The 27394-nt window shown below is 51.7% G+C and overlaps 1 protein-coding gene across 1 annotated transcript in view; it reads left to right on the top strand.

The window, feature by feature from the left end:
- Positions 1-27394, top strand: part of MYO18B (myosin XVIIIB) — a 286118-nt gene that overhangs the window by 17000 nt on the left and 241724 nt on the right. Inside the window, exons 3-8 of the mRNA XM_019663943.1 lie at positions 10337-10447; positions 12247-12405; positions 17468-18697; positions 19237-19303; positions 20087-20199; positions 21513-21689. Of these exons, the coding sequence (XP_019519488.1) occupies positions 10337-10447; positions 12247-12405; positions 17468-18697; positions 19237-19303; positions 20087-20199; positions 21513-21689 (1857 nt within the window). The remainder of the gene's footprint in view (positions 1-10336; positions 10448-12246; positions 12406-17467; positions 18698-19236; positions 19304-20086; positions 20200-21512; positions 21690-27394) is intronic.

Below are 27394 nucleotides of genomic sequence, written 5' to 3' on the forward strand. Positions count from 1 at the left end.
CAGTAGGTCCTGGTTTACTTAGTAGATACAAACAACTGTCTGAGCGGTCCAGTTTAAGTACATGGTTGATTGCTGTGGTCTATCACATATACTTACAATTTTTTTAAATTAATTAACTTTATTTTTTTAGAGCAGTTGTAGGTTCACAGGAAAATGGAGGGGAAGGTATAGAGTTTTCGCCTTGACCCCCTGTCTCCACACACGCCTAACCTCCCCCACTACCAGCAGCCCCCACCAGAGGGGAACATTTGTTACAATGATGAACCGACACTGACACCTCATCGTCATCCAGAGTCCATGGTTTACATCAGGGTTCACAACTGGTGTTGTGCGTTCCATGGGTTTGGGCAAATGTGACGCATATCCACCATCCTAGTTTCACACGGAACAGTTTCGCTGCCCTGAAAATACCCTGTGCCCCACCTATTCCCTCCTCCTTCCCCCCAACCCCTGGAAACCACTGATCTTTTTTTTTTTTTTTTCAGCTGAGCCATCCTGCCACCTGTTGGCAGCTCAGCTCTGGCCGGGAATCGAACCAGCGACCCTGGTGCTCAGAGCTCGTCTTGAGCGAGCTCTTAGCCAACTGAGCCACTCGGCCGGCCCTACCACTGATCTTTTTTATTGTCGCCATAGTTTTGTCTTTTCCAGAATGTCATATAGTTGGAATCATATGGTATATGTAGACTTTACAGGTTGGCTCCTTTCACTTAGTGACATGCATTGAAGGTTCCTCCATGTCTTTTTATGGGACCCCTTAATGTTTGAACTATATGAAATGGAATTGTTTGGGAAATGGAGAAAGTGGGTTTGACTCACAGCTCCTAGGTGCTGTGAAATGCAACCACATCTGTTCGCAGATGGGGCAGCTGAGGCACAGAAAGGGGAAGCAACTTGCTCAAGGACACACAGATTGTAGTGAGGGCATTGGGGTTAGAACAGCCCCTGCCTACAGGACTGATACTCAGCAGTGGGGGGCTCCCCATTTTAGGAATAATAACCCAATTTCCCTCATTACCCCCACCCCCAAAACATTGTCCATCATCATTCTCCAAGCCTCAAAGGAAAGGGTTAAATAGCTTCATGAACCTCTCCTGGGCATGACTCACCCAGCTCCCGAATTTCCTTTCCTGCGCCACTGCTCACTGAGCCTCTCCTTGATGCTTCTCGGCTTTTTTAGAACTATAGTTTCTGGAAACACAGGAAAGATCCTCAAGAATCAACTACGTGCATTTACCAAATACGTGGCCAGAACTCACACTCACGGAGGCAGGAATTTCAAGGTCCAGGGTCCCAAGGGAGTTTCTCTCTGCCCATAAAAGACTGAGGGCATTTTCAGCTGTCTTTGGTATCAGCTGGGGTTTGAGTTTCAATTTCAACTGAATTAGCTGCTGAGTTGAGAGAGAGAGACGGTTGCCCAATGGGATTATATGTTTGGTTCATGCTGTATATTCCTGGGAGACTGGGAAGGAGTTATTAGCCCCATTTTACAGATCAGAAAGTGAGATTTAGAGACTTAAATGACCTGAGGTCATAGAGAATGAAATGAAACTGGGACTAGGTGACTTTCTGTTAAAGACTTGTGTACTCGTATTTAGTCAAATAAGCAATGTAGCTAAGGTAATACATTATGCAACACTGTTTCACAGTGACAGATAACAAAACCCATTCACACTCATTACCTTTAGTCTGCAGATAATGGGGGATGCAGGGAGGTGATACTGTTCCAGTTTAATGGAAGAGGAAATTGAGGATCAGAGGTGTAGTGACGTGCCCAAGGGCACAGAACTACTAAATGAATTGATGGGTCCAGGAATGTCTCCTCTGTTCTGTCAACAGTTGGTTGGTTCATTTTCTCAGTTCTATTGTTGTTCTTTTCTATCTATTTTTCGAAACACCCTTTCCCATACCTTGCCCTATGCATCTCCCATCTGGCTGTTTGTGAGTTCAATCCTTTCATAATAAACCAATGATCCTGTAAGTAACATGTTTCCCTGAGTTCTGAGCTTTTCTAGCAAATTAATCAAACCCAAGAGGGGTCATGGGAACCTCTGATATATACGGCCAGTCGGTTAGAAGTTCAGTAATCCCCTTACCTGTACTTTCACTTTCCAAGATTTCAGTTACCCGAGGTCAATTGCAGTCTGAAAATATTAAATGAAAACGTCCAGAAATAAACCATTCATAAGTTTTAAAACATGAAATTGCGAGCCCTTCTTAGTCATGTGATGAAATCTCGCGTGATGATATCTCCAGTGAAACCTCGCGCCTCCTGCTCCATCCTGCCCTGGAAGTGAGTCATCCCTTTTCCCGTGAGTCACTCAGCATTCTCAGTTATCAGAGCTACTGTCTCGGCAGGATCAGCCGTGTGTGTGTGTGTGTGTGTGTGTGTGTGTGTGTGTGTGTGTGCGCGCGCGCGCGCGCGCGCGTGCGCGCAAGTCACTCTTATTTTACTTGGTAATGTCCCCAAAGCACAATAGTAATGATGCTGACAACTCGGATGTGCCAAAGAGAAGCTGCAAAATGATTCCTGTAGGTGAAAAGGTATGTGTGTATGAGATAAAACAGTATATATAGGGTTGGGTACCATCCATGGTTTCAGGTATCCACAGAGGGTCATGGAATGTATCCCCCAAGGATAGGGGTGGGGGGAACTACTGTACAGGTGACAACCTGAACTTGCAATTGGCTTCCTGAGTTGGAGGGTGCCACTGGAGCCTTCAAGTTGTAGCTGGTCGGTTGCACAGAAAGCACAGGTGACAACTTGGATTTGTGACTGGTGTCCGACGTGGAGGGTGATTTTGTGAGATTGAGCCCTTCACTGGTGGAATCTGATGCTATCTCTCTCCACGTAGATAGCGCAAGAATTGAGTTGAATTCTTGGACACAATGCTGGTGTCCAAGAATTGCTTGTTGTTGTACAGGAAGCCCCCCCACCTCCACCCCAATGTTGGAATTGGTCTAGGGACCTAAAAGACTGGGACTTGACCTGAGTCAAGAGGGCACAGGGCTGCTGTGAAAGAACAGCATAATAAAGCACAGTATAATGAAGTCCTGGGTGGACGGAGTAACTAGTATTTCCATCACCCTATGAAGTACACAGGAAAGACTGGTGCCCCCTATTGACAGGTGGTGGATTTGAAGCCCCAGCAGGTTCAACATCAGGCAGAGAGGGGTCCTAGCTTCAGTGCAGGACCTCCAGGATGGATGTCAGCCCACTGAAGGGCAGGAAGCCCGCTGTGTTACCCTGGTCAGCCTCTTGCAGAGTTAAGTGTCCACTTCTGCTGCAGAGAGCGGTCTAGAAAACTCCCTGGGAACTGTGGCCCGCGTTCCGAAGGATCTGGGAGCTATGAGAAATGTCTCATCTGAGAAACAGTTAAAAGCCCCGGATGAGAAAATTGAGGTGAACCACATAGGTATCACCTGGAAAACCTTACTTGTCTCTCCAGAGAGCAGAAATGGGGCAGCATGTGACCATACTGGTGAGGCAGCTCTCTGGGTAGGAGGAAAAAGTGGCAGACCCCAGGCACCGGGAAATGAGAGTCCTGGTTCTGCTGTTGTCAGGAGCTGTTGGCCCTCAGCTGCTCTACAGATGCCAGAACAAAGTGGATTTTATGGCCTCGGAGGGCTCTGTAGAAGAAGAAAAGTAATTAGAACAGACCCCAAAAGTCTTACTTAGTAATGAGCTCTCCATCACTGAACACGACCAAGAGGGGACTCATTGACTGTCCATCCAGGGAATTCCTCATGGGCTGGGCTGGGCCTCTGCCCATGTGTAAATGCCCAACGCCATGGCTCTGTAATTATGGCTGGGCCGTTTCAGTCTGTTGCCACCCCCGTACTGTCCCTCTGTAGTCCATTCTTCTCCATCTCAGTGTCTCACCAGCTTTCCCCTCTCTGCCTCTGTCTTCATGATCTTTCTTTCCTTCTCTTCATCTCCCTGCCCTTGTTTCTCATCTTCTAGGATAATGTGGGTTGTAAGTAATGCCTGAATTCTCAGCGAGTTGCTGGCTGTTGGTTTCCTTTGCCCTGACAAGGGAGGGGTGTCTACATGCTGAGCAAAAATTTCTTTTCATCACCACTTGGTTCTTTGGCCGCCAAACTCAAGGTCGGGATGAGCTCGGCTGGACCGTGTATAAAAACGTGAAAGTCATTTTTGTCCATGTAGCCTACAGAAGGCAAACAGCAATCATACATAATTCCTTCCTTCTACACTCAGGGCAGACATTAGTAATCAATCAGAGCACTCTTCCACTGAGCCCCGAATCCTTGCCATATAATGCTCCAGGCAGCAACTACTCATTTATCAGAGTTGATAATATGAGTTGAAACCTACTGACTCCTTGGCTGTATTGGCCAGAATCTTGCTAGAAAACAGCACACTCAGCTGGCATTTGGGAGAGCCTTTTTAATCAAGGAACTCTTCCAAATTGTGTGTGTGGGGTTAAGGGAATCAGCTAAGCTGAGCCATGCAGACTAATAGTGGTGGGTGGGAATTGATGACTAGCCTTGGGCCTGACTCAAGGGAGAAGAAAGGTAATGCAGGAACCTGGTGGGTGATTGGAGTCAATGGAGTGGGTCTGGGACCCCCTCCAAGGGGCTCATGGCTGTAGATGGAGAAAGAGACTTTTTCGCACTAGGGCCCTCCATGGAGGGAGCAGGGTGGGAAGTGGGTGGTTCCCCTACCTTGAGTACCTCCTTCATGCTGGTCCCTCCAGAGCCTTCCTATGACCAAGCTCAGTGAGAAGCTGGAGCCCAAGGGAGCCCTGGAGTCCACAACTCTAGTGGTTAACCCCAAGAGCACAGAGTGGGCTCAAAAAAGGAGTGGGTGCTGTTATGAAGCACAGAAAGCTGGACCCAGCCACCCCCCGCACCCCAGGCTGCACAGACTTGGGGGCCTGACATTTGGGAAAAGGACCCAAGCCTGGCTACCAGGAAGGAAGGGAAGAGAAAGGAGATCCTGAAGGGGGACTTCAGAGACAGCAAGCCACACGGACGCTGGAGCCGTGGCCTTGTTCCTCCAACACGCTCCCAGGCAGTCCTTTTTCTCTGGGGTCACTAGCTGCTGTGTCATTAGGGTTCCAGCACTGGCTCCCTTCCCTGGGCTCATTTGAGGAGCATTGAGGAAAGGGACAATTTATCAAAGTGGGGGCAGGATTTATTATGACCATCAGGGGAGGGGTCGGCAAATGACCTCCCACAGCCAAATGCAGCTCTCCGCCTGGTTTCGAGCATAACGTTGTATTGAAGCAGCTATGCCCGTTCACATACGTGTGGTCTGTGGTTGCTTCTGAAATGCAAAGCCTGAGCTGAGTCTTGCCAAAGAGACCCTACTCCCTCAATGCTTAAAGGTTTACTATCTGGCCCTTTACAGAAAAAAAACACCTGCTGGCTTCTCCATCAAAGAATGCTGCAGCATGCTGACTTGCAATGGTGAGAGTTGTTTCTTCTCCTGGGACTGAAGAGGCACAGGAGGGAGCTGCTGCCAGAACAGGAGAGGGTAGCAGGTGGAGGGAGGCTTCCTGAAGGTGCCTTTGATGCAGGGAAGCAGCCAACCCCTGGCCGCCCTGCAGGGGGAGAGCTGAGAGCAGGGATGCCTTCTGATCTCTGCCAGCAGGTGATCCCCACCTGCTGAACCCACCTAGGAGTTGGACGGTGGGAGAGGTGGAGGATGGTCTGAAGGGGCAAACAGAAGATACCCAACTCAGACACTCAGAGGTGGAAGATGGTATCTTCCATGCTTCCAGCATCTTCCTTTTCCTACTGTTTTCTAATTCCTGCGTGCCTGGCTTCAGATGTAACCGGCAGCGAGACCAGGTGTCAGGCAGCCAGCTGTTAACGTTGAGCATCCTAGCTCTGTGCTGGTTCTCACCATGTCCAACCCCTTCTGTTCTCCTCCAGGGACCTTGTGAGCTAGCTGAGGAATAAACACACTTAGGAGCCCAACTGTGGGCAAGACAGAATTCTAAATGAAAATTAAAATGAGGAAGGACCAATAGGAACCTAAGCTCTGTGGCCAGCAGAGCAAAGGGTCAGGGGACGGGGCCAATTGGATGTGAGAGAGTCCTGCAAAGGTGGCATGGGCTGGAACTCTTGGGGAGGGCGTCATGGAGGAGGTGGCCCAACAGGCTTATGAAAGAGAGAGGCTATGAAAAAAGAAGGCAGCTTTTATTGAAAAGCTGCCACGGGCCAGATACAGTGCCAGGAGATGCTGGGAGGCCCACGTGCTCTGGTGACCATGAGCACGGCCTCTGAGATCGCACCAGTTAGGTCCAGAGGCAGCTCCCCTACTACTGGACTGGGAACAAGGCATTCCCCCTCCCTCTGCCTAAGTCTCCCGAGATGGGGTTACTCGCAGAATCCACCTTATAATGAATGGGCTGGAAGGGAAGAGCAAAGGACAGGATCCCCGAAGTTCTCAGGGCGGAGCAGCGCACCGATCTTAGTAGGACTATTATCCACGGTCCTGCTTTGTCGCCTCCTTTTAAGGACAGGAGGGCAAAGATCTCAAGGTCAAGCAGGCCTTTGGGCACCCAGGTCATCCCCACTCCTTGCTGTGTGACCTTGAGCACATAGTTAACCCCCATCCCTAAACTACGCGACACACCCAGCACTGTAACCAACACCGAACAGATGCTGAGTAAATAAATAGCTTGTCCCTGAATGTACCTACCCAAGCCAACTTCCCAGGGTTCCACATCACGCCAGGGCACAGAGCGCCGCCGAGCCCCAACCTGGAGGCCCCAGATTGGCCTTTACTTATTCTTACCAGTGTGGAGCTGTGATGCGGCAAATGAGCATGCGTGGGAGGAGCCAGACACCTGGGGGCGGGTCTCACCTTGACCTTGCTGGATGACCTCAGGCAAGTGCCGTCTCTCTGAGTCTGCTCTGTGAGAGTGATATCAGCCACGTGGTGCTGTCATGGGAATGAAATGTGACAATGGATTTTAAGAGAATTCCAGGTCCAGTAGGAATTTAAGGGGGCTGGAAGCAATTTAAGGTATAAGGATGTATCTCAGTGCTTGGCACATAGTAGGTTCTCCCTAAATGTTGGTGAATCACCCTGAGCTGGGGTCTCCAGGACAGCTTCAAGCATGGAGTCGAAAGAATATGAAAATAATGGTTGAGAGCAATTGCCAGTGATCAAGCATCTGCTTAGTATGTGAATGTTCTCCTCCCATTTGGTAGCTGAGAAAACTGAGGCTCAGAGAATTTCCCAGGGTCTCATGGGGCAATGGTGGTAGCAGGACGTGAACTCAGGACATGATAACACGCTGTCTCCTAGAGGCGGGGGCACACAGCACAGGGGGATGCCAGAAACCCCTGCCACGGACTTGCTGCCAACCCCCTGCTCAGCCCCTTCTCAGCTGCACTCCTACTAATCATTCATTTATTCACTCATTCATTTACTCAACTAATACTTATTGAGAGCCAAGTATGTTTTCTCGTCTCCGGGGCTAGAGAAATGAACAGAACAGATGGAAACTGTGCCCCTCATAGGAGCCATTCTGCAGGGGGAGTCAGAGACTAAACAAAAAATGTAAGCCTGGTGGACAGTGACTAAGTGCTGTGAGGAAAAAGAGCAAGATAAGATGATGGGGAATCCTGGGTATGGTGGGATGAGACGGGGTGGGGGCTGTGCTGCAGTTTAAACAGAACAGTGAGGGCAGGATCGCTGAGAAGATGGCCCTGAGCAAAGACTCGAAGGAGGTGAAGGTGTGAGCCGTACACGAGAAACATCATTTGAAGCAGAGGGAACAGTATGTGCGAAGGCCTTGAGGCGGGAGCCTGTGTGGAAGGACGCAGCTAGCAGGTCCTGCACTGAAGAGGAAGAGACGCCAGGGCAGGGGGCCGTGAGGGCCCTGGAGGCCGCTGGAAACACTTGGGAGTTCGTTCTATGAGACAGATGAAGTCACTGCAGGACTGGCCACTGTGTCAGTACTGGACATTGGGGTGGGGGTGATAGGGAAAGCCTTGAGGGCCCCTTGGTGGGGGGCCCTCAGATCCAACATGCGTGCAGGAAAACTTCCAAATCATCCCTGGCCTTGGGGTTGCCTTTCCTTACCCCAACCTCCCTCCCCCCTGAGGTGAGACTTGAGACTTTGTACCACGGAGCATCTGGGGCCTCTTCATGGGCTTAAAACAGCAGCTGATAAAGCAGGTGTGAGTTTCAGGCTTGAACGGGAATGTGGCGATAAGAACACTTGCTTAAATTAAGGCTTGACAAAGCTCCCCAGGAGGATTGGCTCCTGGCCCTGGGTCAGTGGGTCTGGCCTGGAGCCTTCGGAGGGGCAGGACACGGGGAGCGAAGGACCCACACTGCGCTCCCTCTCATTGCCATCCATGTCTTTTGGGCATGGCCAGCCGTCCCTGCTGAGGACAGCCCAGACTGACAGCCAGGATTCCCCCTGGAGCTTTGGAGCTGCGGGCGATTCTTGGGAGGCAGCCACTGACTAGACCAGGCCTGGGCTGGTCGGGGAAGGGAGGCGTGGCCAGGGCAGCCACCGCGCGTCATGCCTATTCATAACCTGGGCTCTGCTCCCCAGGCAGGTGGGGCAGGCGTGCAGCAGAGTGGATTCTGGCTGTGCATCACTCGGGGGCCTCTCCAGTGTCCTCCAAGGATATCAGCGAGGAGGAGGTCTTTGGCACCCGCCCTTGTCTCCAGCCCCTCCCAGCTGAGATCTCGCCTCTTGCCCATTCTGCAGATCATCTGCCCGCCTCGCCAGTGCCTTTGCAAACTGCAGAGCCCTCAAGGCATGGGGCTCTTTCTTAAGGCAAAGACAAGGCTGCTTGAACTTGGACATGTTTCTAAGGTCTCCCATGAGTATGTGATCTCATCAGAGTTGAAATGTCCCTTCTTGGATCTTTGGAGCTGGAGATCCCCTCCTTGCCAGGCCCTTTGCAGCCAGTGATGTCCCTGCTAAATGTTTAATGGCCAGTTCCCCAAATAAAAGCCCCAATTTGTAGTATTTGCCAATTTCTGTGTGTAAACACACCCATGGCTGATTATAAGCTACCACAGGGTTGGGAAGCGAGGGTCGTGATGGGCTCTCGCGAGATGAGAACTGGCTTCATTCAGCACAGCGCCCGTCCACGTCCCCACCTTCTGGGATGCGCGCTGTCGGTGCCCGAGGCGAGATCACCTTGAACGCTGCCCAAGCTGCCTTCTTGTGGATAAGTCACTGAAAGTGGCTCCTCGTAGGCCAACAAGCCTTTGAAGACTCTTGGACGATGGTGGCCCTGACAGCTGGGGATGGGGTGGCCTCTTCCAGGAGGGGATTGGGAGGGGTGGGTGAGAGACACTGCTCAGAGAGCAGGCCCGGCCTGGAGCTGGGAGAGAGAAGAAAGACTCATTCCAAGTTCTTGGTGTATTTCCTTCCACTCCACTCTGTGTGTGGATGGAGTGTTTTATTGGCCTGTTGTGGATAGTTTTCGTGTGTGCAAAACTACATGTGGTCCCCCAAAGATTTCCATGACTGCTCATAGCAGCATTATTCATAATGGCCCCAATGTGGAAACGCCTCAATTGTCCATCAACTGGTGTGTGGATAAATGGAGATGGGCTCCATCCATGCAATGGAACGCTATTCAGCAACAGAGAGGCATGAGGTACCAATATACACAGCCATGTGGGTGAACCTCAAAAACATTATGCGAAGTGAAAGAAGCCAGATGCCCTTTCTGATTCCATTTATATTAAATGTCCAGAAAAGGCAAACTATAGCGTTAGAAAACAGATTCGTGGTTGCCTGGGGCTGAGAATAGGAACAGTGACTGCAAATGGGCATCAAGCGTCTTTTTGGCGTTTATAAATAAAATAATATTTTACATTCAGCTTCATTTCATTAAAATGACTAATAGTTAAATTTTATTTTATTTAAGTAAATTTTGTTTTTAACCATTTTAGTTACTATTTTACATTTAATGTATCTTAAAATAAAATAACATTTCTTTAATTAAAAAATTTTAAATTGCATTTTTAGTTTGATCAGGGTGCTGGTTATATAGTGACATCTGTTCTTTATGTGAGAGCCACCAAGCTGTACACATATGATGGTGTACTCTGCTGGTTGTGTGTTATATTTCAATAAAAAGTTGAAGTGTGGGATCAAGAGGAAAAGGATTTCAGGGTACCGTCCGCTGCGCAGCCAGCAGCCTCCGTGCCGACCATACTCCTTCCTGGTATAAGTGACAGTGGGTTGTGCCCAGCTGTTTGTGGTATTGGTGGGGTGGCAGTGAGGCCGTCCCTCAGCTAACCTGTCTCCCTCTTCTCTCTCCCACTGTGTCTGCGTGGCGCTGTCTCTTGTCCATCCATCTCATGTGCTGTGTGTGTCCGTAGCCTCATTCTGTGCTGTCGGTCAGAGAGCTCCATCTCATCTCACCTCATCCCTCGGCCCGGCACTGTCTCAGCATGGCCATCTCATCACGCCTCGCCCTGTGGGAGCAGAAGGAAAGTAACGTCCAGGGCTCCGGCCGCAGCTGCAGGGGCCAATGCGAACCTCGGAGGACAAGTCACAGCATGCGTGGCCCCGGCTGCTCCCTCCTGCCCCAGGCAGGGTGTCTGACACCCAGCGCCTTCCTAGACCATGTCCAGTTTCACCTTCCATCTTCTCCCGGCCAGCTGGGTTAGCCACGGCCTCTCCAGCCCGGCTGGTCATTAGTGATCATGCCCTTGACTCCTACCACAGCTGACTGGTCTGTCCCGTCCTGCAGGCGGCAGTGGGAGAATGAGGGTAGACCCGCTCTCCCATCGCCAGCCTCATGGCAGCTCGGAGGAGCACAGGGGTTGGAGTGGGGGGAGGAGGGTGGATGGTAGGGCAGAGGCAGAGCTGCTGGCTGCCAGGCTTATGCCATGGGGATGGGTGTCTCTGGTCCCTGCTCTCTGTCACTGTGGAGAACTGGAAAGGGGCCCTTCCCTCCAGTTAGTCCTCATTTCGCTTTTGTATGTCTCACAAGACACCAGGGAAGGGCTGCCTCTTTCTCTGATGCCCGTTATCTCCTCCACCCGTCATGCCACCCTCATGCTTGGGACTTGATGAATTGGAGGCTGAAGGGTAGGGTGGGTGAGGAGCTTTTTCCTGGCTGCCTTCTGGCGCTGCCTCTGCCCTTCCCTGACTGAGCTGGGGGTATCACTGAGAATAACGCTGGAAGAAGCAGAGGTTGACACGCCGCTGACTGTGCCTTCAGATGCACTCTCACTGCTGATGTGGGTGTCCATCTGCATGGAGAGAAGTAAGATGTGGTGTAAACGTGAGCGTAACCGCACATGTCCCCTGCCTCTCCTCCTGGGCAGACGTCGGCGTCAGCCAGCCTTATCCCATGGCCTGCTCGTCTCCTGTCCTTTCTTATCTCCTTTGGAGTCCCTGTTTACTAGCTGGCCTGCAGAGATCAAGTCTTGGAGGAGGACCCTGATAAGGAGCTTATTTTTAAACCAGTGTGTAGCTCTTCCATAGAAAGCACTGGAGATTTTTTTTTTTCCCTCGTGAGCTGTCATGGTGATACTGATTAAAGACACAACCCAGTGGGCCATAGCCAGTCCCAGACCTCAGCCCCTCAGGTCGCTGTGGCCAAAGAAGAGGTGTCAGCTGCACCCAAGTCCAGGCAGCTCTGGCCTGGGCCATGTTTCCAGGGTAAAATGCCAATGTCTAGCCTGCCTGCTTTAGGACCCCAGGTGGGGGCACCCCTGGCTGCCCGGGTCCTGGTCTAGAGACCATCAAGAAGCCACAGCACTGGGTCAGTGGAGTGGGCTGGAGCCATAGGGTTGGACCCTTACAGAAACCATGGCTGCAAACCCTTCCCCACCTGACCATGGTCCTGGCACACAATGATTAATTTGTTATTATATTAACTATAAACTGGATGGTTCCCTGTGGTCCAACCCCTCTAAGGACCTGGAAAAGCTCCATTTGGTGCAGGTCCTCCCAGAGGTAGGTGTGCCCCACACCAAGAAAGGGAACCAGTGGCTTTCATGGGTCAGATTCATATTATGAGGAAACTCGGTCCAGGCAGAGATCATACTGGCTGGAGTAACCTCTGCTACTCATCTATTCCATTTTCACGTGCTGTTTCCTGGCCTCCCAAGAGCCCCGCCCAGCCTCGCCTGCTTTGCCGCAGCCTCGCATACATGGGCTTGGTCATGTATGTCCTCCTCGGCCTGCTCCCATGCTCCATTGCAAACTTTTTAAAGGGCAACGTGCTCCTACTGGTTCACTCACTGAGCTCTCTCCTTCCTTGCTTCTGCAAAAACAGATTCGAGAAGAGGACAAGAGCCCTCCACCGTCCTCCCCTCCTCCCCTTTTCTCTGTCATCCCAGGGGGCTTCATTAGGCAGTTGGTCCGGGAGACTGAGAAAGAGTCCAAGGAAGCAAGACGGAAGAAACAGGCAGCGCTTGGCTCTCCAGAACAAGAGGTAAGTGGCCCTGCGGGAAGGGAGCCGGGTACATGTCAATACTCAGCATCCTATCCTGTGACCCTCCTCTGAGTCACTTGCTATCGTGCTGTGCTCATTTTGAGGAATGGCCTATCTTTAGCTTGATCTGCTGAGCTCCTATACATCCTTCAAAACCCAGCTTAAACGGTACATCTCTGGAAAGCTCTCCCATTGCCTTCCTTCCTCTGATTTTCACTGTACCTTCTACACCTGTCTTAATTGTTTTTTGGCATAGTAATTATTTGATCGTATATGACTTATTTGACAAGAATTCCTTAAGAGCACCAACTGCCTCTCTCATTCAACTCTGAATCTTGAGCAATCTCGTAGTACTTGGCCTATAGTGAGTGCTCAACAAAGGTTTGTTGAATGAATGAATGAATGAAATTAGTTGATGTATAATTGTGGGCATCATTTCACCCCGATTTTTGCAGACAGGGAAACCTTGATATCAGCTAAAGATGTATGGTTAGCTCAATTTAATTGAAGCAGAAAAGTTATTCAGTTGGTGCTCACTGGTTCTAGCTGTACTGGTTGTTCAAATATTGAAACCCTTCCATACCAGGTGGTAAACGACCATGGCCCAGGGCCCCCAAGTACCCTCCTGCTGTCATGCTTACCTAGGCCCCTTTCCTTCGTCCCTTGGAATGGCCACAATCCAATAATTAAAGGGTGAATGCTTGGCACAGGTAGGAACCTCGGTACCCTGCTCCTGCTGGCTTCCCTTCTGATTGGCTGGTGTCCACAGACAACCCTTAATTGTCTGAATAACACAGCTAGATTGAAGCAATAGTTGGACAAGATGCACTTCCTATGCTTTAGGGACTTGCACATTTCTTCCTGATGGTGGCCAGTGCTGGCTGGTCTCCCTCCTTGTCCCCAGCTCCTTAGCCTGGGAATCTAGACAGGATAATGGGGCTGGACACTAGGGAGGCAGGCATAGAGTGCAGTGCGCCTTGAGGAATGTCCTGTTTTCAGCTTGATCTATTGAACTCCTATGCAGCCTTCAAAACCCAGCTGAAATAGTATGTCTCTGGAAATAGTACACCTCTGTTAGGCAGAAAGGACATCTCCTCATGCACCTCCAGTACCCCCTTGAAATAGGGTGAATGCTGCAATGATTCGGCTGAGAAAGCTGGTGGCCTCAGGGCCTCATGTTGGCTTGAGCCCAGGGGCCATCCTGGCTCTGCCTCCCACCCCCCTTCAGCTGTTGCTTGCCCAGCCAGCCCCCCATGTGCCTGCACCTGTCCAGTTACAATGGCTTGGCTGCATCAGAGAAGTCCTCTGGCAGCTGGACAGCAGCAGCTGCTAAAACACCCCTGCCAAGTCTTTGTGAGGAAGGATGATGGGTATGTATGGGGGCCAAAGGCGACCCCCGTAGGCTGTTAGGTCAGGACGGAGAGGAATTGTGTGCCATTTGTCACCAGACACTGTTCACTTTGCTGCTCACGGGTTTATTTGAAACCCCAGTGCAGCAATGGGGGTAGATGGGATTATACCCATTTATCAGAAGTGGAGACTGAGGCTCAGAGAGGTCAAGTGACTTGCTGAGGTCCTGAGGCAGAGGCAGAGCCAGGGTAAGAATCTGTGTTCTCTGCTCTGGAGAGCTGCCTGAGAAGGGACAGCCTGGGGGCGAGGTTGCTGGTGTGGTGGCCACAGAGGCCTGGGGAGGAAAGGGTTCCACGAGGACAGAGGCCATGCTGTGCACAAGTGAAGAAGCAGGACTGAGCAGGGGCTGGGGACAAACTGTCACCGCTGGGCCTGGAAGGAGACTCAGAGCCAAGATGCGGGATGGACAGGCCTCAGAGCACAGCAGGTGTCTGGACCATGGGCCAAGGTGCTCCCGGACCTGGAGCAGGGCAACCTCAGGACACGTTCCTGTGAGGAAGCAAGCTAAGGCTGATTCCTGACAATTTAGTTCTCTTGTCCCATAACTCAGGAGTCTGCCTTCTCACCCCAGCACAACCGATTCATCTGACCCTGAAATAATCCTTGCAAAGAGCCGCTAGAATCCATCACCATTTTTCAGGGATGGGTAGTGAGGCTCACGGAGGTGACCTAGCCAGGGAGGGACAGGGAGAGGCTGGAATAACCCTGGGGCAGAGACCCCTATCCAATGTCAGGAGAACTGGGTTCCAGCTCTGGCCTCACCATTCTGTCTGATCCAGGCCAAAGCCCTTTCCCTGTCTTGGCCTCAGTTTGCTCCCCTGTAAAATGGATGTGCTGTGAGCCTCCTCGTGGCCCCAGTGATTCTGGAGGTGCTGCTTCTCCCCTATATGAAGAAGGCTGCAGGGGCTGAGGGCTTGGGTGACTGTGAGAGAAAGATAATCAGTCCCATTCTCTCCCCTATCCCGTGAGCTCTCTTCCTTTGGGGTGGGGTGGGGGGCAGGGAGGATGGAATCAGTTATCTTCCTTGGCCCATCCCCATGTTACTGTCTCCTCCACGGTGGTTTGGTTAAAAATAAGGCACTGACTCACTTTTCATACTGGTGTAGACAGTGGCGAGGTTTGCCAAGTGCAGCCGATCCCCTTTCCAAGGCCATGTTCGGCCTGGCCTCAGAAGGTCACACTGAGCCACTGGGCCCTGGGCACTAGAGCAGGGGTTCTTAGTCCCGGCTGCACGTCGGAATCTCCTGGGGGCCCACAACCCAGACCAACTACATCAGACTCTTTGGGAGTGAGGCCAAAGCATCAGTATATATTTTTTAACTTTATTGGGGAACAGTGTGTTTTTCCTGGGTTCCATCAGCTCCAAGTCAAGTTGTTGTCCTTCGATCTTAGTTTTGGAGGGCGTAGCTCAGCTCCAAGTCCAGTCGCCATTTTCATTCTAGTTGGGGGGGGTTGGGGGGAGGGGCGCAGCCCACCATTCCATGTGGGAGTCGAACCAGCAACCTTGAATTAAGAGGACGCGTTCTAACCAACTGAGCCATCTGGTCACCTGTTGGCAGCTCAGCAGCAGCTCAGCTCAGGTCATTGTCTTCAATCTAGTTGTGGAGAGCGCAGCTCACTGGCCCATGTGGGAATCGAACCAGCAACCCTGTTGCTCAGAGCTTGCGCTCTAACCCACTGAGTCACCTGGCCAGCCCCATCAGTAGATTTTGCAGCACCTAGCAAATTCCAGTGAGTCCGAGAGAGACGAGACAAGTAAGGCCATGACTATGCAGCAGTTATGGGCACTGGCTTTAGACTCAGAGAGGCCTGCATGGCTTTACATCCTGGCTTTGTCTCTTGAGCCACTTAATGCCTTTGTGTTTGCTTCATTGTCTGTAGACTGGCGAGAAGTTCAGAAGCTATTCATTCAGCTCCTATGAGGGTTAGGTAGGATATTGCATGATGGCGATGTAGGGCCCACTGTAAGGGATCTGTAAGTGATAGCTATAATTATTATCATCATCATCACCATCATCTTTACAAAGATGAAGATAGAGACTGTGCCCTTGAGGCATCTACCCCCTAAAACAGGAGAGTGATACAAACCAAAGCTGGACTAGGGTGAAGAGTGTGGTCACTGCTGCAAATGGCGAGCTAGCACAGGGCTCCGGGGCTTCCTGGATGTGCGAGACAATTTCTGATGGAGGTCCACAGGCAAAGATTTGTGGAGGAGGTGGCGCTTGAGCCAGGTATAGAGAGGAGTAGAGCATGGGCCAGTGAAGAGGGGCAAGGGCATCCCCGCAGCAAGCTCCACATGAACAAAAGTTTGGAGGCCGGTACATCACAATGGCGGTGTGTGGTCCTGGTTGGGGACTCTGAATGGCAGACAGTGGTGGCGATGACTCCCCCATAGGCTGTGGGCAGCTGCCAAAATCTTTTGACTGGGTTTGAAATGACTGGCAGCCAATGAAGGGACACCAGTTCAGAGGCAGTGGACATAGACCTGGGTTTGGGAAAAGACACAGATGTGAAGCTTTATAGGGTGGAAACATCATAGGCTGGTTCAGGTATAAGGGGAGGGTTAGAACCTCAGGTTCCCAGGTCCAGTTGTGTGGGAGGCTGGCGTTAGCATGGTCCAAGATGGAAGAACCCAGACGAGGGCAGCTGATGAAGCTGCCCATGAGGTCTCTTTCTGCAGAGGCAGAGGCAAAGCTGGCCCTGTGAGCAATTTAGGCCACAGGCAGCCTGGTTTGAGGATGGAGGGCTGGGTAGGGCTGACATCACAAGCCAGTGAAAGGGCCTGGCAGAGGAACAGGCAGCGCTGACCCCATGGGTGTGACGTAGCCCAAGTGTCTAGTTCAGGCAAGAGTGGAGGACCTCAGGGGCAGAAACCAGGGCCGTCATCTGGGATGGGGGGTGGGGTATGGGAACCAAGTCGGCAGAAGTAGCAGCAGCTCAGCTTGTTTAGTCCTCTGCGATTTCCAAAGCGCTTTGCCACACCTCATCCTGCAACAAATCTGGGTGGTCAGGTGGTGGTATGTGCCCGCGCAAAGGAAGACGGACGCTCAGCGAGGAGGAGGATGTTTTTCATGGTCACCTAGCCGGGAAGTGTGTGAGCCAAGACCAGAACAGGTCCTCTGAGGACACGCTCAGTCCTTTCCCTTTCTGGCCCAGCCGGAAGCAAGGCCAAAAAAATGTAACTGTCAAAAACAACAATAACAATGGCGACAGCAGCAACTACCGTTACCGAGGACTTACTATGTGGTGGGCTCAGTTTCTGTATATTATTGTGACTCCTCGCCCCCACCCTGCAAGGTAGGTCATTGTGGTCCTCATTTTATCGATAAGGAAACAGGCTCAGGGAGGGCAAGTAATTTATCTAAGGCCACCCAGCTAGGGAGTGGCTGTTAAGAGTTGAATTTGGAGTTGAGTCTGTTGAGCTCCAAAGTCCACTCTCCTTTCGCTCAGCCTTGAGGCACTGGGCCAAGGTCCAGGTGTGGGGGGCTGGCTCATTGCCTGGCACAGTGTTCATTGTATCTTGTAGGTGCTTGAGGGTCTTTGGATGGATAAACGTCTGAATGAACAAATGAATGAATGAGTGAGTGAATGAGTGAATGACAAAGCTGTCAGATCAGCAAGCAGATAAGTATGGTTGTGCTTTCTCCCTTAGACCCCAGAAATTTCCACTAATCGACCCAACAGCACGTCCAACAGTGACACCAAATCTGGAAGCCAGGAAATTTCCCAAGGCAACCAGGCGAGCTCTCCCCAGAACTCAAACATTCCAGCCAAGGAGAGCCAGGGGGCGAACCCCACGGACCCCGTGCTGATGTCCACCATCAATGGCGAGAAGCCCCAGGAATCGCGCCCCAGTGGGGCTCCAGCCAAAAAACCTCTGCCCTTCAAGAGGGGTGTGAGGAGGGGCGACGTATTGCTGATGGTGGCCAAGCTGGACTCGGACTCAGCCAAGCTGGAGCAAAGGACCCAGCCCCATGATGCCCCCACCTGCAAGACCTCGCTCCCAACCACAGACCCTGGAGGGGAAACAAAGGGGGAGATCTCACTGACTCCTGGTGGCCCCCAGGCCAGCACTGAGAATGCAGCCCTGAAGGCTGAGAAGACCCAGACTGGGGGTGTTGGGGACCCGGGAACTGTGCTACAGACAAAAGACGAGAAAGATCAAGGCACAGCGGAGAAAGGGGTTGGGATCCCCCAGACCAAAGGGCCGAAAGGGGGTGAGCCCCAAGGCAAAGAAGGGCCAGGTGAAGCGGGGCGACCAAGGACAGTGGAGAAGGGGGGAGGGGACCCGCCAACCAGGGTGGCAAAAGGACACCTCTCCCAGGATGCAGGGGTTACAGGGAAGTTGGCTGGGGCCCAAATCCAAGTGCAAAAGTGGGGAGGCTCCCTAGACAGAAGAAGCAGGTGGGACGGCCCCCAGAGGAAGAAGGACAAAGAAGGTGCACTCCTCAGCAAGGCAGGGAAGACAGACGACCATCCGGTCAAGGCAGAGAAGATGGACAAAGAGCTTGAGGAGGTTGGGAAGGTGGGGGAGGACCCCAGAGCGATGGAGAGAGCAGGCGGGCCTCAGAGTGTGTCCGGGCGCGCGGGCGAGGCTGGGAGTAAGACAGAGAAGGGCTGTGAAGCCCCCAAGGAGGTGGATGCACGCAGGGAGACCCCAGCGGTTGCTGGGGAGGAGGGCCAGCCAGACAGCAGAGGGCGGAACGCAGAGGAGCCATGTGCGAGAGGAGGTGGTGGGGCCGCGGCCCTGGGGACAGAGCTGGAAGGGCCCAAACCACCTGCTCTGGACAGCCATGCAGAAAGGCCTCGGACGCAGGAGAACCAAGAGGGGCCGGCCCTGCAACAGGGGGACAAAGGAGACCAGAGCAGAGACTCGGACCAGGTGAGGAGGCTGTGGCCCCAGGAGTGGGGAAGGGTTCGGGGGATAGGAAAGGCTTGCCCGGGGATGTGCAAGGCGGGGCAGGAGATGGACAGGAAATCGGAGAGGGGTGGCCAGCCGAGCAGAGGTGACAAGCACGTCTTCTTTGACAAGCAGGGATCTTGAGGCCCCCCCTCCCCCGACTGCACCAGTCCTGGGAGGAGAGTCCCCACAGCATGAGGGGTGTCCCCTTGTGGCTGCTGTTACTCATGATGTCACATGACAGTTTTCAAATTTGGGGTTGCATAAATAGCAGATTGCTGAAAATGCAGGATGGGGGTGGGTGGGTGGGGGGAGGGGTGGCAGGCAGCTTGGAGCTTCCATTCAAAAGGCCAGGGGTGGGGCCAAGGTATCTACATATAAATAATTACTCTCCTCCCCCTCTGATTTTGGGTGACCCCAGACCAAACTGTGAGAAACTCCCCTGTAGGGGATTTGTCCTTCACACGGGGGTGGGGAGGGCAGTGTCATTCTGGTCTAATTTATGTGCTCTTTTCTCTCAGGCTCCCGAGGACAGATGGTACGAGGCAGAGAAAGTCTGGCTGGTTCAGAAGGATGGATTTACTCTTGGTAATTAGGGGTATTAGCACATTTGGGGGTGTCTAAGTCTGTGCCTCTTGCGTTCCCTACTGCTGCTAGCCACATTTGCCAGGTCCTGGTCACAGTTTGGGGGGAAAGGTGAGGGGTAAGGAGCCCCTGAGACTAGGATGGGGATATGTGGCAATTGCAGGGGGGAATAGTTGAGTGTCATTTCACCCTTGGCAGCTGGTCTACTGGGTACTGTTGACAAAGACATTTGAGCCTTGTATTTAATGATTGAACTAATTCATGAAGGCAATAAGCATGTTTTGGTTCCTACAGTGTTTCTTAAGAAACTCGGAGTCTAGCGCAGGTGGGCAATTAGATTTCATCTCATGAGCCCACTTTTGTTGATGAGTTGTCACCACACTCAGTACACTGAGAAGCGATTTGGAGTCCTAGTCGGAACGCAGCTGGGACGAACGAGTGGCTAGTGATGTCTGTCGTGGCACCGGCATAGGTAATGGCAGCTTGTGTGCCATTACCTGCCATCCCATCTAGGTGGGTTGTGCACCCAAAGATCTGGGTTCCTACTCTGTGCCTGGCACTGTGCCAGATGATAAAAGCCTAAGGTGAGTTGGGCCCAGCCTCTGCCTTTAAGAATTTGGGGGTCACAATTCAGAACCCCCCATGTGCATAGGCCCCAAAGGGAGAGGATCTGACTTCTCCCTCTCTAGCTCCCTGGCCTGGCTGAGCAGCTCAGAGCCTGTCCCCTCCCCTCCCCTCCCCTCCCTCTCTCCTTCTCTCCCTTTCCCTCTCTCTGCTGTCCACCAGCAACGGTGCTAAAGCCAGATGAGGGAACAGCCGACCTGCCAGCAGGAAGGGTACGACTTTGCATTGATGCTGACAAAACCATCACCGAGGTGGATGAAGAGCATGTTCACCGGGTGAGCCCCCTGTCCTCCTCCCTGACTGTCCCGCACCTTCCTGCCCCACCCCTGCAAGAGATACCCTTGTACCTGACTGAAGATTCTACTTTGGCTTGATGCCCTGGATGGAGTTATAGGGAATATCACTGTTGAACTCATTGCTCTGCTGGAGGTGTATCATTAGGAGTGATTACTCTGTCCCACGGTGTCCCCTTTATGGAAACATATCAAGAGACATGTTTGTTAGTTCTTAGGAGTGGGGGTTCTTCTGCTTGACCCAAGATAGTAATTGTTTTTCTTTTTATGGACATTGCAAATCATGCTACAAAGCATGTTTCCTTTTTCACTCTGGCTGCCAGGGAACTCAGAGCCCAAGTTGCCGCTTGCCGTTAACCATAGCATAGGTTTCAATGGCCTATATTTTGGGTATCAATCATTCTTTTGGTTTTGCCTTTTCAGTTGTTTTGCATAATTTTTTCAGTGCACCATAAATCTGTTTGAGGACCTGTTTATCGTACGATGATAGAGAAAAAGGTTCTGTCCTGATCCTCTTCCACACCAAGGGTTTCCTCCAGGAGCTCCATGTGGGCCTTGTTCATTCCTCTCCACTCCTCCTCTGCCCACCCCAGGCCCTCCATTCCCATTGGTGTTGGGAGTTTGCAGAAAGCCAGAGTCCTCAGGAGAAAGACTCGCCCATAAGAGAGCTCAGGGTTACCCCATATCCCAGAGCATTAGGCCAAGAAAACTCTTTGAAGCTGGAAAGAATGGTAGGAAACCTGTTAGAATGGAGGCTCCAAGGAGAAGCTGCCATCACTTTTTGCTCCTAGAAGAGCCTGGCATATTTCTGAGGGCTCAGTGCATGAGGGGTGATCAGAAAAATGGACAGTTTGGCCATTGGTCTCCATCCCTGAGTGTCACAGAGCACATGCAGTGCTCCCCCACAAAACTCTGAAGAGGAGGGAACAGCAGTAAGCACTGCCTGACTTGGGAGCACCACCCATCTGTTTCTGGTATTTGAGATGCAGAAGTTGCTCTGAGCCTTGCCGTGCCTCTGTCCTGAGCATCTCTCCTCACGGCGCAGTGAACGTAGGAAGGAAGGACCAGTGTGAACAGGAGGCAGCTCTCAGGCTGCACAGAGAGCAAAAGAGAAGGGGTGCCCCTGTTTCATTTGTAGGGCTCTGTTACTCTCTTCCCAGAGTCCTTGTGTTCTGTTGTGGTCTTTGGCACACAGCTCCCCTGGAACAGAGTCAGCAGGGCTGTGTGTGTGTAGGGGTGTGGTGGTGGTGTGGGGGCCCAGGAGGCCACAGGACACTCTGTGTGATGCTTCGCAGGCCAACCCCACAGAGCTGGACCAGGCAGAAGACCTGGCCTTCCTGGTCAGTGTCAATGAATCGAGCGTCCTGAACACACTTCTGCACCGCTACCGGGCTCAGCTGCCGCACACCTACGCTGGGCCAGACCTGATCGTCCTCCAGCCCTGGGGGCTCCCGGCACCCTCCACAGGCAAGGTGAGGGGGGTCATGGGGCCAGGGACAGAAGGGGTGAGGTTGGGAGGGGCCCCTCTGCATCTCAGGGGAGAGCAGGGCAGCCAAAACCCCCTGCAAACCTGTCTGTGAGCAGCCTCCGGCCAGCCGTGAGATATGGGGGCATCGAGGACCACGTGATCCCCCCTTCTTAGAGGGGAAAGATGGGTAACTGACAGAAACAACAACAGGAGCTTTAAAGACAGTGATGAGAGAAAATATCAAATGGGTATCATTCTGTACCAGGCGCTGCTTCAAGCACCTTCGCATATTATCTCAATTAATTCTCTCCCTCCCCCGCCCCCCGCGGAAAAGACAGGTACCATTACTAGTCCCGTTTTGAGATGGGAATCGGCTGGGCCAGCAGCTAAACTCTCAGGTTCACCAAGTGGAGGAGCCGGGATAAAACCCAGGCTGCTGGCTCTTCTGTGCTCAGAGCCCCGTGCTGGACTCTGGGGGGTCCCGCACACCCACATAAAACAGGAAACACCAAAGCCTCCGTTCTGCTTTTATTTATTTTTCCTGGGAAGTGGAGAAGAGGCTGGTTTTTGTCAAGGCCATCAAAGCAAAAGGAGTCTCTCAGCGCCACCTTGTGGACAGGCCTGGAGCCACAACTGAGTAACTAGAGCCCCAGCCGGTCCATTCGTTCGAGGGCTATTGATGGAGGTATCCACGGAAGTCTTTTGTGTGCCAGACCCAGAGGACAGAGCAGGGAAGGGGACTGGCAATCAGCCTGTCCTTGTGGAGCTTCCATCCTCGTGGGGGGAGACAAGCCCGGAATACTAAAAAGATAACACGGGTGGAGGCGATGAGTGTGGAGGAGTAGAGACCGAGGAGGTCCGGAGAAGTGGGGACCGGGGTCAGGTTATATATACATGGTCATGACTCGAAGCCTGATGGAGGTTTTTAGCTGAGCAGTGACATGGTCTGACTTACGTTGTAAGAGGGTGCCCTTGACTGCTGAGTAGAGGATAGGTGGAAGGGGGCAAAGGTGGAGGCAGGGAGACCCGTTGGAGGTCAGATGTGTCATCTGGGCGCTGTTCTGAGAACTTGTCGGCTGGGGAAGGCGCCAGCCCCTAGAGCACCTGTGAACACACGGCGGGCGCCTGGGAGGGATCACAACACCTTTCTGGCCTCAGTTTTCTCATCGGTCACTTGGGGATGAAAAGCCACAACTTGCCCTCTAGGGTCCCATGGACATTCCTAACCCCCAAAGGACGTTAAGTCCATCAAAGAGGTGACAGTGGCCCTTCACCCCACCTCCCCAAGACCTGTCTTCTGCAGGACACCCCACCCCACCACTTTGGTGGCTTCTCAGACCCCTCCCCAGCCCGGCTGATCATGGCCCGGGGCCTGGGAGGATGACAGCTGCGCATGGGCACGCTCCCCCCCCTTGCTGTGAGGGCTAGGCGTCTCTTACTGCAGCCCAAGGCCTCAGAGCCTTCTGAGGAGCTGAGTGGCTCCTCTGGGTCCTTAGCAGCCCCTGGGAGGGCCGTGTGGTGCAGATTCTCAGGGCAAGCCAGATTCTCACAGGCCCTTCTGGACTGAGGCACCCATTTCAGAACCTGGGCCAAAGAGCCCAAATGTGCAGGCATTGGGTCACATCCTGGGGGGAGGAATTTGAGTCTCCACATGCCCCGAAGCCGTAACCCAGTGCCCCACCCTTCCCTGAAGCCATCCAGCCTCCCACACCCAAACCCACATCTGGTGCCTCAAATGGCCACCAGGTGGGAGCACATACCTGCGGTGAGGCTGGGGCTGGGGCCACCTTGAAGATGGCCTGGGTGAGGTCTGGGGCAGTGCTGGGGGCTCTCTCACTGGGGGTCTGGGCCCACTGGGAGGCTCTGAGCTGGGTGTGTACCTGGGGGGTGCAGATCTTCATGGGTATGAGCATGGGGGTGACCATGTTGGGCATAGGTGGGCCGGCCTCAGTGTGCAAGGCCTCTGCAATTGTTGGATGCATGTGCCTGTGAGCACACCTGTGTGTAAGCAGGAAAGGGTGCACATGCACAAAGGCAAGTTCATATGCAGGTGCATGCACCCATGCACCCATGTGCATACACAGAGGCCTGGGTCTGCAGAATTTTCTCTTCTCTCCTCTGGACTGTGGGCCTGAGAGGCTGAAGGACCGGATAGCCTGTCATTGAACTTCAGTGTTTCCGGAGTGGGAGTTAGCTCCAGGACTCAGACCACAGGATCCTCTGCCTGCTGCAAGCCCTAAGACTGTCTCCAGCCTGGCTGGGACTTGTCTCACACCTTTGCCAGAGGCGGAGTCCTGCTGAGCCCTGCTGAGCCATGTTTTGCATCAGAACAAAAGCTCATTACTATTCCCAGGGGCTTGGGGGCACAAAGCTCAACAGTGGACTAGGGTGGCCCTCAGCCCCAGGTTGGAGGGCCAGGATAGGGTGAAGGCCACCACATTGGGGCTTGTGTCCCTGGTCCTGCCAAGGCACTGGAGAGGGCAGATGGGGCCTTGCTGGGCCCACTGGCTGCCCACTTAGCATCCTGGGCTTCCAATGTCCCTGTCCAGCTGCTGGCCCATTCCGCTGTTCCCTTTGGTGCCTTTCCACTGACCTCACTGTCTCCGCTGCCTCTTCCCTTCTCCCTGAAGGCCACCTGAAGCAGACTTTTGTCAAGTCAGCAACGATTTTAATATCGCCAAGTCCAGTGGTCAATTGTCCTGTCTCCTTTGACTTGACCCTCAGCAGCATTTGATGGGCGGATCCCTCCCCGCCTCCTGCAAATGCTCCCTTCTTTGGCTCCAGGACTCCACTCTCCTGGTTTTCCTCTGTCCCTCTGTCCCTCCTTCTCAGCCTCCTTTGTGAGTGTGAGTGTGAGCCTGAGCGTGTGTGAGTGTGAGTGTGAGTGTTTGTGTGTGTGTGTGTGTGTGTGTGTGTGTCTCCCTGACCTCTCCAGTTCTGCTGTTTGGTCCCCACCTCTTCCCTCTTCCTCTTCAAACACCCACTTGGTGATCTCATCCAGGCTTGTGGCTTTAAAATGACTCCTGTTTTGATATAATTTATTATTTGTTTTGTTTGTCATCAGTCTTTCCCCAACAGAAAGCAAGCTCCACGGGCAGGGCTTTGCAATTTTAAGTCAGGTTTATTAAGGTATACTTTACATACAGGTAAAATCACCTTAGTTGGTGTCTTGTAAGTTTTGGACAAATGTGTACAGGTGTTTAACTGCCTCCACCATCCATTACAGGACAGTTCTATCACCCCCAAAAGTTTGCCAGGCCATCCTTTTGTGGTATCCCTCCCCTATGTCCTGACCTTGGCAACCACTGATCTATTTTTTGTGGTTTTTTTTTTTTTAAAGATTTTGTTGGGGAATTGGGTGAGGGAACAGACAAGTTTCTGTCCTTTTGTTCCTCAGTCTAGTTGTGGAGGACATTGCTTCACTGGCCCGTGTTGGTATTATCATTGCGCTCTTCCCGGCTGAGGCAGATGGGTCGCCGGCCTCTGGACGGCCGCTCACAGCTGCTCTTGGCAGCTCACACTGGCTGCCGGCCACTCATGGCAGCCCACTGCAGCAGGGGCTGCAGCCTATGCCATCGCCGGCAACTCACGGCAGCCCAGCTCCAGGTCGAGCTGTTGTTCAGCATCTTAGCTGTGGAGGGCAGTGTCACTGGCCCTCATGTGGGATCCAAACTGGGGCCCTGCTGCTCAGAGCTGGCGTCCCAAGCCAGCTCTTATCCAATGCGCCACTCGGCCGGCCCTTGTGGGGTTTTTTTGGTCCTTATATAATAGTTTTGCCTTTTCTGAAAAGTCATATACCATATTTTGTTGTGTATGATGCACTCCCGTGTATAATGCACACCCATATTTGTTGGTCCAAACTTTCAGTGGAAAATTTTTTCATTTTAATTTTTTAATTCAAATTTTTATTTGTTTACATTTAGGTACTTGTTTTTTTATATTATAAAAAATTTTAGCATTTATTTTTTAACATATTATGGTACAAGAAATTTTATGTAACAAATAATTACAAAACACAAGAACAGATACAAGGTACAAGAAATTTTATGTACCGGTAAAAAATTTACAATATTTACTCATCTTAGAAAGCCAAGAACTTTTCATTGTTGCAAGTTCCTTGTAAGTTCAACAAAACGAATTATCCTATTCCAGGGTGTTATTTTGCATATGGATATCATTATTGATTTTTTGAGTTATTACACTTTTAACTCATAAGCATAAATAAAAGAATTAAAAATATTTATATAGATACAGAATTAGTGCTACCCACGTATAATGTACATCTTTATTTTTCCCTCACAAATTTGGGCAAAAAAAATGCACATTATACACAACAAAATATGGTAAATGGAACCTTACAGTATGTAACCTTTTGAATCAGCCTCTTCCACCTAAAACAGTGTATTTGAGATTCGCCTGCATTGTTGCAGCTATCAGCTGTTTGTTCCTTTATTTCATTGTATTTTATTGTGCTAGTTTGTTTATCGATTCATAGGGGGACCAGGTGTCCTGGTGTCCCTGGGGCTCAGGTTTCCTGGAAAATGAGATTTTTTTTTTAAAGATTTAATTGGGGAATTGGGGGAGGGGAACAGCATTGGGAAATCAGGGACAGGGAACACACAAGTTGCTGTCATTTTGTTCTTCAGTCTAGTTGTGGAGGACGTCACTTCACTGGCCCATGTTGGTATTATCATTGCGCTCTTCCCAGGTGAGGCAGTTGCTCCCCAGCCATTGGACAGCTGCTCATGGCGGCTCATGCCTGCTGCTGGCCAGCCCCACTACAGCCTACGCCATCGCCGGCGACTCATGGCTGCCCAGCTCCAGGTAGAGCTGTTATTCACCATCTTAGCTGTAGAGGGCGCAGCGTCACTGGCCCTCATGTGGGATCCGAACTGGGGATCTGCTGCTCAGAGCTGGCATCCCAAGCAAACTTCTAACCAATGTGCCACTCAGCTGGCCCTGAAAATGAGATTTTCAATGCTAAAACCAGGATGGTTGGTTACCCTAGTTCACTAGTTGAAGGACATTTGGGTGGTTTCTAGTTTTGAGTGATTTTGAATATACTTTTAATATAACCAATGACATAGGAGGTTTTTTGTGAACATAAATGTTCATTTCTCTTGGGTACATACCTAGAAGGGAGATCGCAGGGTTGTGCGATGTGTGCACATCTCACTGTATAAGAAACTGCCAACTTTTTCTGAGTGACTGTATCATTTATCATTCCCACCAGCATTGTATGAGAATTCTCATTGCTCCGTATCATCACCAGAACTTGATAATGAGTGTTGAAAAAAATTAAAAACATTTTTAAAGCCATCCTCATAGGTGTATAACGGTATCTCCTCATGGTTGTCAGAGATTTCCTTTATCTGTTTTGTGTTGTGTTATGCCCCCAGTGCCTGGGACAGCACCGGCTACACAGTAGACAATGACTTTGTTTTAATTGAATGAATGGAAAAATGAATGAATGAAGTGGAAGGGACTTCAGGTATAACCTAAGTGTGTTATGACAAATATATAGCACACATACCCCCATGCCCCACTCCGTTTCCATGGCAGACATCACTAATCAATTGTGCCATTTTATCCAGCTGCCTCTTTCCAGGCAGGCACTGTCCAATAATTTGAGTAGTGAGTGAGATGAGCTCCATGAGCTAGCAAAGCTCTAGTTCAAAGTCTCCCACAAGCTGAAGAGGAGACCCAGCC

Source organism: Hipposideros armiger, unplaced genomic scaffold, assembly GCF_001890085.2.
Source record: "Hipposideros armiger isolate ML-2016 unplaced genomic scaffold, ASM189008v1 scaffold_411, whole genome shotgun sequence".
In the NCBI taxonomy this organism is placed as follows: domain Eukaryota; kingdom Metazoa; phylum Chordata; class Mammalia; order Chiroptera; family Hipposideridae; genus Hipposideros; species Hipposideros armiger.